This window comes from Pogona vitticeps, chromosome 3 (assembly GCF_051106095.1).
Source record: "Pogona vitticeps strain Pit_001003342236 chromosome 3, PviZW2.1, whole genome shotgun sequence".
Classification (NCBI taxonomy): Eukaryota; Metazoa; Chordata; class Lepidosauria; order Squamata; family Agamidae; genus Pogona; species Pogona vitticeps.
The window spans coordinates 197,150,737-197,168,305 of record NC_135785.1 but is presented as its reverse complement, the minus strand read 5'-3'; the positions used below and the strand labels follow the sequence as shown (position 1 = coordinate 197,168,305).

Genomic DNA, 17,569 nt, shown 5'->3' with positions numbered 1-17,569 from the left:
GAAATCAACCCTGAGTGCTCACTGGAAGGACAGATCCTGAAGCTGAGGCTCCAGTACTTTGGCCATCTAATGAGAAGAGAAGACTCCCTGGAAAAGACCCTGATGTTGGGAAAGTGTGATGGCAAGAGGAGAAGGGGACGACCGAGGATGAGATGGCTGGACAGTGTCTGTGAAGCAACCAACATGAATTTGACACAACTCTGGGAGGCAGTAGAAGATAGGAGGGCCTGGCATGCTCTGGTCCATGGGGTCACGAAGAGTCGGACACGACTAAACGACTAAACGACGATGACGTATCACTTTAAAGAAGACAAACATTTCCTCTTTTATATGTTGTTCCTTTTAATTTTTTGCAATAACTTTTCTGAATCAGATATAAATTCGTTTTATGCAAGCTCACTTGCCCACAAAAGCACATGTGATACAAAGTAAAAAAGGAAGATAAAACCCACATCCATATAAAAGTTATATTGAAAGAAATATATTGTTTATCTGTTATTGTGTGGTAATAACTATCATTAAAATTCAGTACACTGGTTATCCAGAGTTTAATAAAGATTTCCCAACTCAAGATCTTTGAGTTGGATCCAGTAGAATGTAGTCACGCTTTAGTCTCATGACAGTGGGTGACCATCATGACCATTAACATCACTTTTAAGACTGGGAACCTTCCAAAACAACGTGGGGAGGAGTCACCCAAAATCAGAAGATGAGAGAATGACTGCAAGACCAATTAAGGACATTCATGGCAGGGAAGCTTCCCATCTCCTCCTCCTCTGTGAATTCAAGTGATGATAGGATTCAAGTACAGTAGTAAGACAAGCTGGCCTGTGCTCTTCAACAACTCCTACTCCCCTGTCATGTTGCTGAGAAGGGTCTCTGCTATTGCGGTATTTCGAGGAGCATAGGAACTTGGAGGTGTAAAAGAAGATGGTCAGTTTTCTTTCCATTAATGTTCCTAAACTAATTTCTTTTAGGGACTAGTTAAGGAGACGAAAGGTGAGATCACACATAAAGGCAAATGTGCATTTCTTCCTCTTGAAATATTATCCCCCAAGGCATATAAATGCTGTGCATTGAGACTTCAGACATTTAAAGAAAGCCATGCTATCTCCCAGTTGACAAATTAAAAAACAACAGCAAGTTCATTCTCAATTGCAGATTATGGCAAGCCAATGGTAGAATAGATAGAATACTCGCTCCTCTTAAGGGCACATTGCTTCTTGATACAGAATCAGCACATCATCTAGTGGAGTTCTAAAACCTAACTAACGTCCTCTGGATTCAGGCCATTTTGATCCGTTTAGTTTTTCTCAACTGAAGGTACAGTTCTCAGTATTAGTATCTGGATTATGGAAACTACTAAAATATATGATTTTTTTCCCCCACTGTCACAAAAAAACAAGAAGAAATATATTTGTTTGGCAATAAAATGAACACTAAGAAAGGAAATTGGCGTATGGAGAGCCCTGATGGAAAGAATTGTTGTGCAGGAACTGTTATGGACAGTTCAGTGTGGATGATGGGGGATTTGAGAGTGGATTCTAAATTTTAGTTAGTTTCTTTACGAAGGATACCACTTGTTGTTTATTGTTCTCTCTTTACAGGCGTAATTGGTGGGAGGTTCCTGGAAAGAAGCCGTATTAAAAAGCCCGGGCAAGAGCTGTATAAAAGTGAGCTTCCTGAGTACTACAAAGCTGAGGATCTATATGTCGGCGCCAAAGTGTGTTTCCATGGCCACGTCTTTGTTTTGGTGGATGCTGATGAATATGCTTTCAACTACATGGAGAAGCATGCAAATGAGGCAAGCTGTGCTTTCCAATAGTTATTTGGCCTTTGAGGCATATGCAGTCTTATTATCTTGCTTAAACAATGGTGATTCTGAAAACCTTTGTTTATTCACCCCAAGATCAGCACAGACCCACTGTTGTTTGATTTGAAAACAATGTAGTGGGGAAAAGATTGGTTGTATGTCCTGAACCTGTTGTATGCGCAACACACACAGAATAATGTGTTTAATAAATGTCAGGGACTGTACTTTGTGTGTGATGATGATTCAGGCTCACCAATTCAATTGACTTTCATAATGTCCTAATCCACTCTTTGTTTCTGAGGAATAAAATCAGCAAAAGAAAAAGAAAAACTGCTGATACAGTCTCTGCTGTACCAGTTAATTTTCCCAGGCAAAAGATAAAGGAACTAAAGCTAACCAAACAGAATCCATAAGAACATCTGATAGTTGTTATGGTTGCTTCTTCCCATAGCAGTTGTCTGTGCCCCTGGGATAAAGAACTACCAAACAGGGAGAAGATAAAAATACGATGCTGAAAACTGGGTTGGGAGGCTATTGTAGTTTTGTAAATTTCATATGTTATCTGTAACTCCATAATATAGTCTATTGAAATAGCCTTATTTAAATATGTTTATATTTAGTGACTTGCATTCTCTAGAGATAAAAAAAGAGACTGAAATTAAATTTTGCGAATGTTTATCTGGAAATAAGAGGTTATGCAAGAAAGATCCAGTTCAACTACACTGAAAGACGTGCTGATTATGAACAGTTTGGCAGCTGATTCACACAACCCTCTGTCACAAGGGTTGTGAATGCAAACTTGATAAGAGGCAAAACAATCATGTGGTGACTTCAGCCCTCTTGGCTGAAGCCTCCTGTGTGTCTTTGAGTGAACAGAGGACTTGATAAAGTCATTTCACAGTTTCTTCATCATAGGGAATTCATCTATAATCTTGAGATTTGAGATTTGGTGAGGTACTTTCTCACTCAAACCTTAGTGCTCACTGGAAGGACAGATCCAGAAGCTGAGGCTCCAATACTTTGGCCATCTCATGAGACGAGAAGACTCCCTGGAAAAGACCCTGATTTTGGGCAAGAGGGAAGGAAAGAGGAGAAGGGGACAACAGAGGATGAGATGGTTGGACAGTGTCATCGAAGGAACCAACATGAATTTGACACAACTCCGGGAGGCAGTGGAAGATAGGAGGGCCTGGCGTGCTCTGGTCCATAGGGTCACAAAGAGTCGGACACGACTAAATGACTAAACGACAAGAATGAGGTACTTTCAGCTCTCTGATAGTGAGCTCTGGTTCACATCCCTGAACTACAACGGAGAAGTCTAAATATTTCCCCAAGCTGTAAATTCCAGGGTGGACACAATATCCACTCTTGGCTCTACTAGACCAGATCATGAGAAGAAACTGAGCTAAACGTGTTCAGATTTGTGTTTTTGGACTACAGCTCTCAGAGGTTCCCCGTGCATCTATGGTACCTCTAAGCTGAACCCTTCAGTGAACAAAGATGTGCCATGTCGAATGCACAATTCACTGCATTCACAACAGTTTTTTTTTTCAACAAGAAATATTATGTTATTAAATCCATATGCATTCATGGTTCCAGTTTATCTTTCTTTTTGGGAACTGAAAGTCAACACAGTACTCTCCTCACCAATACCGTTCCTGTGCCAAATGTTGGTGGTGTGGCACAGGGTCAGAGAGAAATCCACAGACTGAAATTGCTTCTTTGTTAAAGTAAGGATGCTTAGGGGAACATTCCTTTTCTAGGCTTGGAAGAATGGGTGCAAAACATTCTGATTGCATAACGACAGATGCTACTCTCAAATGAAACATACTATATCTCTAGAAAATGTTTATGGAATCTGTTTTTGGATTTAGTATTGACTTTAGATGATAACATGATATAATATGATGTAACGAAGAAGTATTTATCATAAGCAAGAAGGTCTAAATCTTCACATTTGTCTACATTAGTTAAACAGTACTTTATGCAGATTCATTTTATGCTGTTTTTTCCCCCTTTACCACCATTTCCCCTGCAGTTTGCTATGGCTGATATAAACATAATCTTAAACAAACTGAAAATGAAAGGAGAACCTCAGTCAAGAGAGATTAAGCAGATTTTCGCAGCTGCTGATCCTCAACATACCACCATTATTGATTATGATGAATTCAGGTGAGACTTTGAAATGACAGACTACTCAATTCAGCATTACTAAATTACTCTACCCCATAGAATCCTTTCTGTGAGCTGTGCCCAACCAAAATCATCAAGAAAACAATGAAAATATCCAGGGCTGTAGATCAGGGGTCAGGGAACTTTTTAACCTTTAACCCCCTAAAAATTTTATATATGCCGACATTACCCCCTTGATTTGAAAGGAAGGATCTTGGTCACACATGGCCAGTCGAGCGCCACCACCAAAGCCTCGCCACCCGGGCCACCTCTGCCTCCTCCTTTGCCACTGCCTGGCAGGGCCATTCTCAGTCCTTGGCCCCGTGGGGATGGCTCCCTTTCTCTGCTGGCAGGCAGCTCCTGGGCAGCCATTTAAGACCAGCAGGTGGCTCGCCCTCCGGGGGCATCCAATGCCACCTCCTGCTCTGGCAGCTGCTCACCAGGGTGGCCACGGGCCTCACCGTCGAAGCGCCATGACAGCTGCTGCATGGAGGGCAAGAGGTTTCTCCAGGCCTGGCCGGCCAGTTTCGAAGCACCGCCGAAGGAAGCCGTGCAGCCGGGCGAGCACTGCTGACGCCTAATGGGCTCCTCTGGGGACGGTTGCAGCTGGGCCAGAGAAGGGGGTGGGAAGGGGGCGATTGGGCTGCTGAGGACCCCCTTCTGGGCAGAGGAGGAGGGAAGGGGGTTAGGGTCACGTTCTCATTAGCCCCAGGATTTTCATTTTTATTCCATTTGGGGTAATTACCCCTGTTCCCTGACCACTACTGTAGATAGATAGCCTGGTGTTCTGCATCACACAGAACACAAAGAGGCTTAACACTTTTACAGGGTAAATCCTTGAGCCTGTAATCCTGTGCACCTTTATGTGGGGGTAAATCCCACTGAACACAGTGAGACTAGCCTTTGAGTAAATACCCATAGGATTTTACTGATTGTGATTGGGTTCTTCTTGAATTGGTGGTGGCTCCTTCATTTTGGCGGGAATAAGAGACAGAGACTATTTGAACTGTTCAACATCTTCAACTTTATTCTCTTCCACTTCCTTACTATCAATATCAAATGGGTCAAAACTGCTTAACACTGGAATTATTCCATAACTCAGCATCTTTGATCCTGGGGTACATAGTCCATCTCTCACATTGATGCTGGACCAAAGTGTCTGCGGTCGGTCATCAGCCGCATTGGGGTACTCCTCGCGGCACACACCGTTCCACAACACAGATGTCCCGCCCAATCCCCCTGCGGGGTGGTGTGTTGCAGACGGAACCGGGGCGGATTACCTTCCTCCCTCCACCTTGGTTGCGGGGGTAGACCATGACCATCCATTCTAAGGGATTTACTGCCTTCCTTTCACCCCTAGGAGAGGAGGGGTCAGGAAGTAACCCTCCTCCTGTTTTAAGGTCTGGAAATTTTTTCAGTAAGTCACAAACCTTATTAGCCTGCTCGTCCACACTATCTGTTTGTACCACGCTGTTTCTCCTGCTTCTTTCTTTCATGTCTACTTCCACTTTAAATTCCCGCACTACTTCTTCCCCTTTTATAACCTCCTCCCACAGTATCAGATCTTGCTGCTCCCCCTTGTCCCCCTCCTTATCCTCCGCCAGACATATCTCTGTCGCCTTCTCACCCTTCACCTCATCTTCTTCTATCCTTATGAGTTCTCCCTCTACACATCTGGATGTCTCCTCCTGTCTTTTCTGTGCTGAGGACAGCACACTCTTTCTCTGTACATCACACTGATTCAACTCAACGTATATTTTATAGAAAATATGGAATTGGCTTGAGGCCCTTTCTCCCTTGAAAATTGGTAAAGCAGAGTTCTGGAGATACCTATAGCTCTTGTTACTGTTAACCAAAATCTATTCGGAACATTTTTTAAAAGCATGCATAATCTCAAAATCAGAAAATCGTGTGTGCCTAAGATTCTAAATTTAAATTTAGCTGTGTTGCACAAGCTCAAGCTTTGCTTTATGAGCTAATATCCTTGTTTCCAAGTTATAAGAAATAATCGTTTTTTTACAGAGATCTTATCAAATGTCCTAGAAAGTAGTTCATGCTTGATTAATAAATAAAACAAGAACAGTAATGGACATGCTGGCATGATGATGTTTTTCCATTTCATTGTGTTGTGGAGCTCAACTAGAAGATCTGGTGATTAAAAATGAACAGTATGGTTAATTGCACCAAAAGAAGACCGATTAATATACCATATTTATACCTTTTTAAAATTTCATCTGTTGCTGTATAATGTAATATGAAACTTGTGAACTTTGAGTGGATAAACCCAGAGGGCACTTTTCATTTCTGTGTGGTAGATTACCGTAGTCTAATCCAACTGTTCATGCAAATTTTAAAGACATTATAATCCTACACTTAGGTTAAAAATGACTGGCACATATTATAAGTTATCATTCTAAGCTATGCAAAGAAAATCAAATTATTGAAAAAGTTTGTTTATTCAGTTCTCAGTTGATTCAAAATGGATGCTTTGTAGCTCTTATTTAAGGTGGTAGCTGAAACATTCATACATCTTTTCAAGGGAAATTAGCCAATCTTCTGGGAAATTGCAGTTGCTAATTCTTTGGTCTAGTGAGATCAATCTGGTGCAGTGATGGCTTTTTTATTGTTAAAAGTTTTGTTTATTCTCAACAATAAGCATTATTTTTTCCTACCCATTCACCTCAAATTATATATTTTAGAGGTAGAAAGCAGATATCTTGTACCACTGTTTGGCACTCTTCTTTTTCATAACAAGGATAGAGACCTACATAAATCTAGTTATGCTTGATTTAAATTGTCTCTTAGGGCCCAACTAGACAAAATGCTATCTGCACAATTAGCTGTTACAATAAATGTCTTTGATAAAATAAACAGAAGGTTCAAGGGACAATCTGGATCAGGAACCTAACAGGAGCAAGTGGGTGGCCTTTGTACCTTTGCTCCTCTGCATCTTCTGTTTCCTTTAGTGAGTAAATTAAGAGGGCAATTTGGGTTGATATCGTGTTGGATGGGGAGGTTAAAAATAATTCATCATGGTACAAAATTTTCGCTGGCTGGATAACTTAGTTAGCTAGATACCTAGCAGTGTAGCCAAAGGTTGGGAGTTCAGTCCGCTACTGTGACTCCCAAGAGAAGAGCTAACATATGTGGGGAAATTATACAATCCCAGGACAAGATGGGAATGATAAACTCCTTCAGAAGTACTTTCTAGATAGAAAACTCTGAAAAGGGTCACCACAGCATACAATTACCATATTTTCCGTGTATAAGATGCCCTTCATGTATAAGACGCCCCCACCATTTTAATTGAAAATTAAGAAATCTAAGTGGGGCTTAGCAAGTGTAGGGGGAAAGGGGATCAACGTACTGCAGGATTGCTTTGATCCCTGCTTTCTCCCTTCGTGCTAACCCCCGCAGGCCTTAGCAAAAGGAAGGGGAAAGGGATGAAAGCAATCCCACAACTGCACGATCGTTTTGATCCCTTTCCCCCTTATACATCCAAGGGATTGCTTTGATCCTTTGCCCCCTCCTTTTGCTAAGCCCCATGGGACTTAGCAAGCAGAGGGGAAAGCAGAGATGAAAGTGATCCTGCAGCGCTTTGATCCCTGCTGTCCTTTTGCTAAGGCTTAGCAAGTGAAAGGGAAAGCAGGGATCAAAACCCTGCAGGATCACTTTGATCCCTGCTTTCCCCTCCACTTGTTTGTATTCTCTCTTCAGCTTACTTCCATGTATAAGATAACCCACAATTTTTAGTCTAAATATTTTAGACAAAAGTATAGTCTTATACATGGAAATTACGGTATTAATATTATATAGAAATTTGACCCTTAAAGATTCTTCCTGTATGAGGCTGCTTTGAAACATATCAGAATTGAACGTACACCTTTACCAGCTCACTTAAAGTTCCATTGTGATGTGAACAGCATGGATATTCCCAGTTGTCTGTTTTTGAAACATGGCATAGCTAGAACTAAATATATTTTAAAACATAACTGACAGCAGAGTAAAATTAATGTGCAAAACTGGCAGTATTATGTATAATAATACTGAACGTATGCAAGAAATGCCTGAATTATAATACCCCAGAGAAGTCCTTGGACCTGTATGCTAACTTCTAAAATTTAAATTTTTTTTTCCTCAGAAATATGATGTTGAATATCTCTGACGGACAATTAACAGAACATGAAATTATGACCCTTGGACGATATTACAGTGTACGACATGAAAATGAGATGGATGCCACGTACCTTCTAGCAGTGTCACAGGAACGACTCAAAAAAAGTAACTTCGAGAATTTTGGCCAACTTCTGGCCCACTTGGCATACAGTGACCGAGACAAGTAAGGAATCCATTTTCTGTTAGAAATTTGCATGACTTTCTTCACCACTAACTCCTCTGTAAGAAAATGGGAGACAAAGAACTCGTTGAATCAAAAGGAATCAATGGAAAACAGTAACAGCTAATAGGCAAATGATGCCATATTTCTAATTCATAATTTCGGTGGTCTGCAAAAATTACTTGATAAAGTCAATGAAATGTGCTAACAAGTTGTAGACCGAAACAAAGCTGCAGGTTTTCAGCAAAAGATCTCTCTGTCACTAATAGTAAATATGTGTTATAATCCTGGAGGCACAGTTCGTTGGCAAGCAGGAAGATGGAGTAAGTTATGGGGGCTCCTGAGTCCCACCATTTGTTCAAGGAAAGATGGGCAAAATAGACTTGGGACTACAAATTTCTTTCTTTTCTTTATTCCTTCCCCTGTCCCACAGTTCTGCAGAGGAAATGTAGGGCCCATTTCCTTTCTTCCCTAATACATTCTCAAGTGCTGCTGGGGAAGGGTTGTGATTCTCACAAGAGGCTGGAGATGGAGGAACTGGCCAGAAACTTTAAAAATGACATAGGTGCATGTGAGTGTTGGTCACCTTCCTTGAAATCAGCATTCTCCTCAGAAGATTGTCTTAACAGGAAGGAGCATTAACTAGGCAACATTTTAAGAGTTTTCCTTTTCATAAGTGTTTTTGTTGTTTGTCAAGTTACAGTTTTTAAAACACTAATGTAATCACTTAATCATATATGGTGTCTTTTGTTATTTAAAATCACATTTAAAAACAATGAATATGGAAAAACATTTCTTCTCTTCATATAGATGTGGACTGTTGCCCAGTGACAAGTGCAGGACTATTTTCAAAGCTTTCAGGATACCACTGGAAGATGATTTTCTGCGAGCACTGCTGGCTGCGTAAGTTTTATTTCAAGATGATAATAGATGTACACCATGGATAGTGACCCTTTTATCCATTAAGAGCCTATTCTGTCAGAGTAATCTGTCAGGGGTCACATGCGAGCAGTAGGAAGAGACAAAGCCAGCAGTGGCTATGAGTGTACTCAAAACTGGATGGACCAATCTCCTTCTTGACTCTTTTGACTGATGTAAATTTTTATATTTTTATATGAGATGTGATAAAAAGGCAGTTACAATGGAGACTAAGGGTGCACTAGATATTAGAGGAATTGTATATCCTGTGCATTTAACTCTTCTCCTTCCAAAGATGGTCTTTCTTCAAAGGTACAACCCTGATCTATGAGACTTGTAAATGAAGCCCAAATTCACCATCTAATGTCACAAGACAAAACATGCTAAATGCTAGATACATTGTCCACGAAAAGCATGTGTTATGACAATCAGGCATATTTCATCACTCGAGGAAACAATATTTCTTACGGCATACTTAGCATATATTTTAGTTTGAACCTAAATATAATTTTTAAAGAAAATTTGAAAAAAGATTGAAAGAGACATTGATTCCTATGGCTGACTTGCCTCAACAGACATATTGAGAAGGAGTTTGGAAGCCCTGCAAGATGCCTTAGCTTCTGCCAAGACTGAAACAAAGAGATGCCGTCTCCCATTATGATCTCTCTTTTTCGAGTTATTCACGAAATGAGTGTCTTTTTCCTTTGAAAAGCAGAACATACACACATAAGAGCCTCGTGGCACAGTGGTTAAACTGCTGTACTGCAGGCAAAACTGTGCTCATGACCCGGCGGGGTTCAATCCCAGGTAGCCGGCTCAAGGTTGACTCAGCATTCTATTCTTCCGAGGTCGGTAAAATGAGTACCCAGCTGGCTGGGGGGGGGCAATGTGTAGCCTGCATAATTAACTTGTAAACTGCCCAGAGAGTGCTTGAAGCACTATGGGGCTGTATATAAGCAGCGCACTTTGCTTTTTTTTTTTTTTTTTTAACAAGCACTGGTTTTGCAAGCTTTTCTACTGGTCTGTTAGTAAGAAAGAGGCAAACAGCCTGTCCAAGCTTAACATTGTTTAAACTTCTTTAACCTAAGGAGCAAAACATACAGTTCTGTGCATATTTTGCTAAAGAATATCATACTCATAAACACAAGGACAGAACTGAGAAGGTAGAAGAATTCATGCAGTGCTTATGAGTGAGAAGATGAATCATCCAATTCTTTGCTTGCAAGGCCCCAGACAAGTGAGGCCTTGAGAGAGGCTAAGGAGTCTTTATGTACCCAGAAAGCTTGCTGATCTCTTTCGAAGGGGAGGACTGAAATAGCAGATGTGAGGGTTTAACCAGTCATTGCTGTAGACCAGGGATCTCCAAACTACGGCCCGTGGGTCACATCTGGCCTGCCTTGCCTTTTTATTCAACCCGGCGAATGTAGCAGGCTTAGGCATGTTCAGGTCTGTTCATTTCAGCCTGTGTGAGCGGGCGTGTGGGTGGGTGTGTTCCTTTGGCCCTTGAAAATGTAGAACATATATGATGTGGCCAAGGCTTTGGGGGAATATAAAGTGAACTTTGATTTATTCCCATCCTGCCAGTAGGTTGTTGTTGTGTTGTTTCTTTTGAGACAATAGAAAGCCAGGTAACTGTAGATGAAAGTGGCATAAGCAAACACACTCAGAGCAGCAAACTGTCTTCCAAACCACTTTCAATTCTATGAAAAACAAGTCAGAGTGCAAGCAATTCTACAGCTTGCATAATTCGGTATATACCAATGTTGATCTCTTTCCATATTTCTCATGTTTATGCTTGTCTTCATTGCATACTGTTCTTATGAATCAGATGAATTACGTGGACAGAGCTGTACACATGTACATTACACTCTGATTTAATTTATTAGAGATGTTGAAATAGACAAGAATATTATTTAGAAAACATGCTGTTCAGACATCTGTTTCAGAACTGCCTCATTAAAAATTAAATGTGGCATCTGAAAAGATTCAGTCAGGGAGGGTCTGAATGTGACAAATCTCAAGGAAAAGGGGCATCATTGGAACTGCTTTGGCACCTCTTTTGGTTGAAACAACGTGGTGCAGGTCTTAGGGCTCTGCTGCATATCTGCTGTTGCAATACTGCAGTACTAAATTGTTTCTTGTCTCTTACTAAGTGAGACATTGTGCTCCTTTAGAAATATAGCAAGTGTTATAGTTCTGGTGTAGGATAATGGCTTGGTAAAAACCAAGAAGCCTCCAGCTTTGCTGTGTTTTAGCCTTGGGATTCTTTACACACATGTGTAAAGGGCTTGGCAGAATGGGCCAAAACAATTCATTGGCAGGGAAGTGGCAGTCTCTCCCCCCCCCCCCCGCTGCTGTCCCCATGAGTCTTGGGCCACAGTCATGCCAGCAAAATGTCCTCCTGTGGTTACATGACTTTTAATAGTGTTCCTGTCGTGCTTTGTGATCATGTATTTATTCTACGATGTGCATTGCCATGTGGTTTTGGGTTACCGAGTCATTTTCTTCCAATTCAATAAGTGCTTAGGCCTTCTTGTTGAGACGGTTTGACAGAAGTGAACCAATTCATTGATACAAATGCCGTGGGGGAAAAGACATATTAAAAGGACATGCACAGTGGCAGTAGGTCAAAAAAGTTGTGATAAGATCATTCAGACATGTAGTAATGCAAGTTTTTTTTAAAAGGCCTTCAACAACAAAAATTAAAAGCCACTAGCCGAGCAAGAAATGATCCGCAGTTAGCATGCTCACTGGGCAAATGATTTGCTAATGGCCATGTGTCATATGACTGCAGATTTATGACATGAATTCAGTGGGGTATAGGAAGGCAACATTTGGCTCATGGCCTTGGTAAGATTAACTGACAAGCCCCTTTCTTGGGCTCCTAGGAGCCACAGGACATCTCCCTTAGATCACTTCTTCCTGCCAAAATAGATCCCTTCAAGTCGATCCTTTGCTATTATATCAGAAAATGACAGAATGCAGGACTTGAAGTGAGGCATCTTAGAACCAGAAGGCCACCTTCGCCCATTTTTCAGTCATTTGAGCTCCCTCCCCCTAAGGCAGTGGTAGACGATCTAGTCTTTATTTGAAATGCCTAATGAGAATAAGATACTGTTACTCAAAAAATCTCATCCCTACATTAAAAAAAAGAAGTATTTTAGGGAGTTCTCTGTGGTAAGTCAGATGGATGGCTTTTGAAATTTGCTGCACATTCATCATTTTCAACACCTGGTCATGAGCATTGATTAAAAGGAGTAAAATAATTCATTTTTAGAACTCCCACTAACTTGAAGTGCCAAGGGGTGTTTTGGGACTGCGAGAATCCAGAAAGAGAATGAAGACTTTTTCTCCCTGCTTCTGTTAAACAGTAATAAAATAAATGCAGATAGATAAGAGAATGATATAGTATTCCTCAGTGATAAATGTATCAAGTATTTAAAAAGTCCCTTTCTTTCTATAAACCATGGGGGAACATGAAACTGGAGACATATACCCTAATCTTAAATTTTATTTGATGAAGTGGGAGTTTGCCTCTGTCTGAATTTCACTAGTTATACAAAAGTTAAGCCATAGTCCTGTCTTTTCTGAATGATAACTAGTATGTTTAGAATCAGAGCATTGATTGGAAAAGAAATTCTAGGACAGCAGAAGGAATGCATTGCCTCTCTAAAATATAGGTAATAATTGAATTTGCCATGGTTATTTGACAAGAATTGAGACTAAGGGCCAGACCAGGCTCCCATAATACTGTTCCACATTTTTGGAATATTCTTTAAAAACATCTGTTCATCCAACAGTTCTGAAAATTGGAATATGTTCCCAATTATTTCCAGAGTTATATAGGATGAAATAAATATGCCCTGAACACATTAACAGAATGTGAACCTGGAAAAAAAAAAACCTTGAAAAGGAACAATGAAAAGATAGGTAGACATACGTTCCAACTTATTCTGGGTGAGGCAGTGCTCCCCCAGAAGGACTAGGCTCATAGTTTAGAGGTGGTGTTTGAACCATCACTGGAAGGGCCAGTTGATTTGCCATGGTGCACAAGCACATGCCAGCAGCTAAGACCAGTATGTCACTTGCAACAACAGAGAGAGCCTAGGCCACTGTAGTTTGTCATACATAGGCTAACTTTGAACAGTGATTAAAAACTGCAATTCATAATAAAAAGAGCCAGATTGTTTTGAAGGCATACACCGTACCAGTGCAGAAACAACCTCATTTGGCTGCCAAATGGTTTCCAAACACTCTTCACTGGAGATGCATATCCTGGTGTCACTGTCTTCTGAAATGGTGTCTACGAAGAGAGCTTTTGAGCTTTTTGTGCATATATACATACACAAAAAAGACCTACAGAGTTTAATGAAGGAGCACACTTTATCCCCTAGGTTCCCAACCTTTGTTACTTGGATGTTTTTGAACTGCAACTCCCAGAAACCCCAGCCAGCACAGTTGGTGGTGAAGGCTTCTGGGAGTTGCAGTCCACAACTCCTGAGTAAGCCAAGGTTGAGAACCAGTGCTTTATCCCACTGGTTCTTAACCTTGGGTTACTCAGGAGTTTTGGACTGCAACTCCCAGAAGCCTTCACCACCAGCTGTGCTGGCTGGGGTTTCTGGGAGCTGCAGTTCGAAAACATCTGAGTAACAAAGGTTGGGAACCACTGCTTTATCCTAAGACCCATGTGCAATCAGGTTTAATATTCATTGACATTTATTGGCTTTGCTTGCTATTTAAATATAAAGGACTGGGAATAATTATTATCTAGGATTTTGATTTAATCTCCAAAATTTTTGGCAATTTACTGGTTCAGTATTTTTCTGTGATAAGTGATTGCGTATCCCAAACCCGAATAATACATGTAATAATTCAAAGCACATTTGTGGCAACTCTCCAGCTTCCCCATCAGCAAGCAAAAGCAGGAACATTGCTAGTGTAGTGCTGATTTGGCTCAGAGGCCAAAAGCATACTTTACTTCTGCTTAATTGTGTTGGCTTTTCAGTATCCTATCTTATAAATAGAGTGTATGCTATTTTTCCTTCCTTTGAATAAAGGGAGGACCTTGCTCCATTAGCAACAATATCTGGTTGTTCTTTGCTGAGAAAGATTCTGCTAAATCTGCACCTGTAAGGTGTCAGCTGCAAGCTTGTTCCATCCCATCTGAACTTTTAATATAGAAAAGCTGTAAATCATTGCTGTTGGAGGTTAAAGCACAGACGTCTATTTAACTGTGTAAATAGTTCATTACCACAACAAGAATTTTACATCATCAGCTGTGTATTAAAGAAGAAGAAACCGTATTCACCTGTGAATTCATGCTTAGCTTTCAAAATGGTTCAGATATAAAGGAGAGCCATTACTCTGTTGAGCAAAATAATAATAAGCCATATACTGAATATATGCATGCCCAATCTGTGCATAGGTGTGAAGACTGCAAAGAACAAGTAAATTACAAAAAGCTGGTTGACGGGCTGGACTGGAGAGAGCATCCAATTCCAGCTTTCCAGACCATCTTGATTCCTCTACAGGTAAACAAATACAAAAAAACTGATTAAAGTACTTAAACAGAATCTCCCAAAACTTAATTTTTATTTAATAGTTTTAAAAGCAATTTATGCTGGCTGTTGTAAAGTGCTGTGACAATGCAGGAGTTAATTTTTGTGTCATATAAGCACAAAGCAGGCTTCTCAAGTTCTCAGAGGGAGGGAAAATCATTGTTGAAGCTGAAATGTGGGCAAAGGGCAACTCTGTGCCCCCCCTGGAGCCCCCCAGTACTCCATGGAGCACTATGGATAAACTATGCTTAAAGAATAAGAACTGCTTTACCTGCTGTTGGAGGCATCCAGGACATTTCTGTGTTTACCCTGTTTGTTTTATTGTGAAAGGAGGTTTAAGTATAAGCTTGTTACTCATATTCTATGCAAACTACATGTTATGAGCCCTTATTACAACATATATCAAACAAGTGACCCCAGGTTAGACTGCTAAGTGCATCTATAACATACTTCCTGCTGCATGATTTTTGGATTATTCTTTTTTAAAAAGTATTCCGTTTGCACAAAAGCTTTAGTCTATGAATCACTTACTTTAATTGTTTCAACTGCTGAAGATCATCTCTGTGAGTACATTTTAATGAAAAAAGGGGGCTGAGGGAAAATAAGTGATATGATGATGTTAAAGAAGGAATGGGATTTAAATCCCCTATTGGTTCTTTGAATAATATCAGTTAGATCATCTCAGTGGCGATTTAAAATGAGAGTATTTTTGGAGTGTTTGATGATTATATTTGACACACAGAAATTTCAATCTGCATTCTCGTTTATGACTGAATCCACTGAGTTTTGTTTAATCCTTCTGCCAGTTTCTAAGCTAATAAATGCTTGAAAATAAATATTCTCACATTCAGTCTGTGACTTGGTAGATGCAGTTTATTCCCTTAATATTGTATCCAATAACTCTGTGTCCGAGATCACTTTTCCCAAGCTGAATTAATCTGTAGCAAAAAACTAAGCAATTAATGTCCCTAAATTCCAAAGGCCAGTCTTAAATATGAAGGGTTTTTTTCCATCCCAAACAGCTTCCAAATTGATACAAGTCTGGACAGGATTATAGTATAATCTACATTAAAACAGCTCATTTTGTCTTTATAGCACTGATCCCCAGCTGCTGGTTTTGGGCCCACCAATGGGATCACAAACCCTGCCTGTGGTCCCCATTAGGGATGCTGTAGGAATTTGATCTTTGTGGATTCCAATGAAATGACCAGATACACATCTGCCACACCATTGCATGCATCAGAACTTGGTTATCTGACTTTCTTTTCTTCTTGGCTACCAAAACGTTCTAATTCAATTCTTGCTTCAAAAAGAATAACATGCATTTTACAGTCCACATTTGGCCAGGAGTTTCTGAGAACTGTAGTCCAAATAAATAACTTGCCCAAGTTTCTAATAAAAATACAGCATGTCTTGTGAGATGAACTGCATATTTGAATGCATTCTTTTCTCGCTTTTAGAAAAAATCTGGGTGGGCTAATTCAAAAACAAGATGAAATCAAACATAAAGGTGATGATGACATATGAAAATGACACTGGTCATGCTTACTACCAATAGCAAATTAAGAATAATGTAGTATTTCATTTGCAAGAGTCTAGGAAGAAAACCCCCACCTAGTTACAGGTAGTAAATTCAGCATCAGAGATGTTCAGTGTTCATGATACAATAGGCCATGAGGAGTTGAGCGCAAGCCTTCCTGCAATTCATAATTCCACCTTTGTTTTAGAAAAACAATTTGGAGAAATGTTGATCTGCCTTTTAACCAAAATGGGTTATTGTCCATTTTCTGTCCTATCATAGTTGCACTTGCAGGACAATTTACTAACAGAAATGCTCACCCCTTCATTCTGTTGAATGCCATTTCTGGCCACTTTCTATTTCTATGTATAGTTCTAAACTTGCTTTCACCTCTTATTCATTGTTTCCAGTATGAAGATGAATGGAGCGGGCAGCCACCAACCCTTCCAGTGAAAAAAATCAAGTACTTACCACTAATAGAGGATGTATTTGGCATCAAAGATTAGATAGCCCATCCACTCAACCTGTTACGGATAAACGTTGCAACTTTCTCTAGAAATGTAACTGTACATTTTTATTTAAACAAAATAAAATAATCATAGTCATAGATTTTTTGGGGGAATGTAAGTTGTATTTTTTTTACTTTACTGTAGAAATATGATTCATATACTTTTGTAATTGTTTCAGATTCTAACAAATTGTACTGTATATTTAATATCACAATTAAAATAATTTAAATACACCTTTATTCTCAGTTATTTTATGAAGAATGAACACTGTTTCTTGGAAGGCTCCAACTGTTTTAGCTTAGAACTCTACTGGCAACTCCACCGCTGGCCATTTTGCTGTAATTGCCCTTCTGTTTTCTATAGCTTAGGACCATTGTAGTCTTTAGTGACAACGTTTGTGCCCTTAAAGAGCCTCATGGCGCAATGGTTAAATTGCTGTACTGAAGCCAAGCTGTGGTCATGACCCAGTTAGCTAACTCAAGGCTCACTCAGCCTTCCATCCTTTCAAAGTTGGTAAAATGAGTACCCAGGTCATTGAGGGGCAGTGTGTAGCCTGCATAATTAACTTGTAAACCCCCCAGAGAGTACTTGAAGCGCTATGGGGTGGTGTATAAGCAGCATGCTTTGTTTTGCTTTACTTTAAAAGTTGCACATTAAGGAAAATTTGACCAACTTCTCCCATCACAGTAGTCTTTCGCTGAGAAAAGATACACCTGTGGGAATTCTACCATCTATACTACTCTG

The 17,569-nt window shown here is 40.0% G+C and overlaps 1 protein-coding gene across 1 annotated transcript in view; it reads left to right on the top strand.

Moving 5' to 3' along the window:
- The window catches only part of EFHC2 (EF-hand domain containing 2), a 65,005-nt gene extending 47,947 nt beyond the window's left edge, over positions 1 to 17,058 (top strand). The window contains exons 10-15 of the mRNA XM_020783855.3: positions 1,608 to 1,804; positions 3,852 to 3,985; positions 8,127 to 8,324; positions 9,132 to 9,224; positions 14,665 to 14,770; positions 16,727 to 17,058. Coding sequence (XP_020639514.3) covers positions 1,608 to 1,804; positions 3,852 to 3,985; positions 8,127 to 8,324; positions 9,132 to 9,224; positions 14,665 to 14,770; positions 16,727 to 16,822 — 824 coding nt within the window. The 3' untranslated portion in view covers positions 16,823 to 17,058. The remainder of the gene's footprint in view (positions 1 to 1,607; positions 1,805 to 3,851; positions 3,986 to 8,126; positions 8,325 to 9,131; positions 9,225 to 14,664; positions 14,771 to 16,726) is intronic.
- Positions 17,059 to 17,569: the final 511 nt, after the last annotated feature.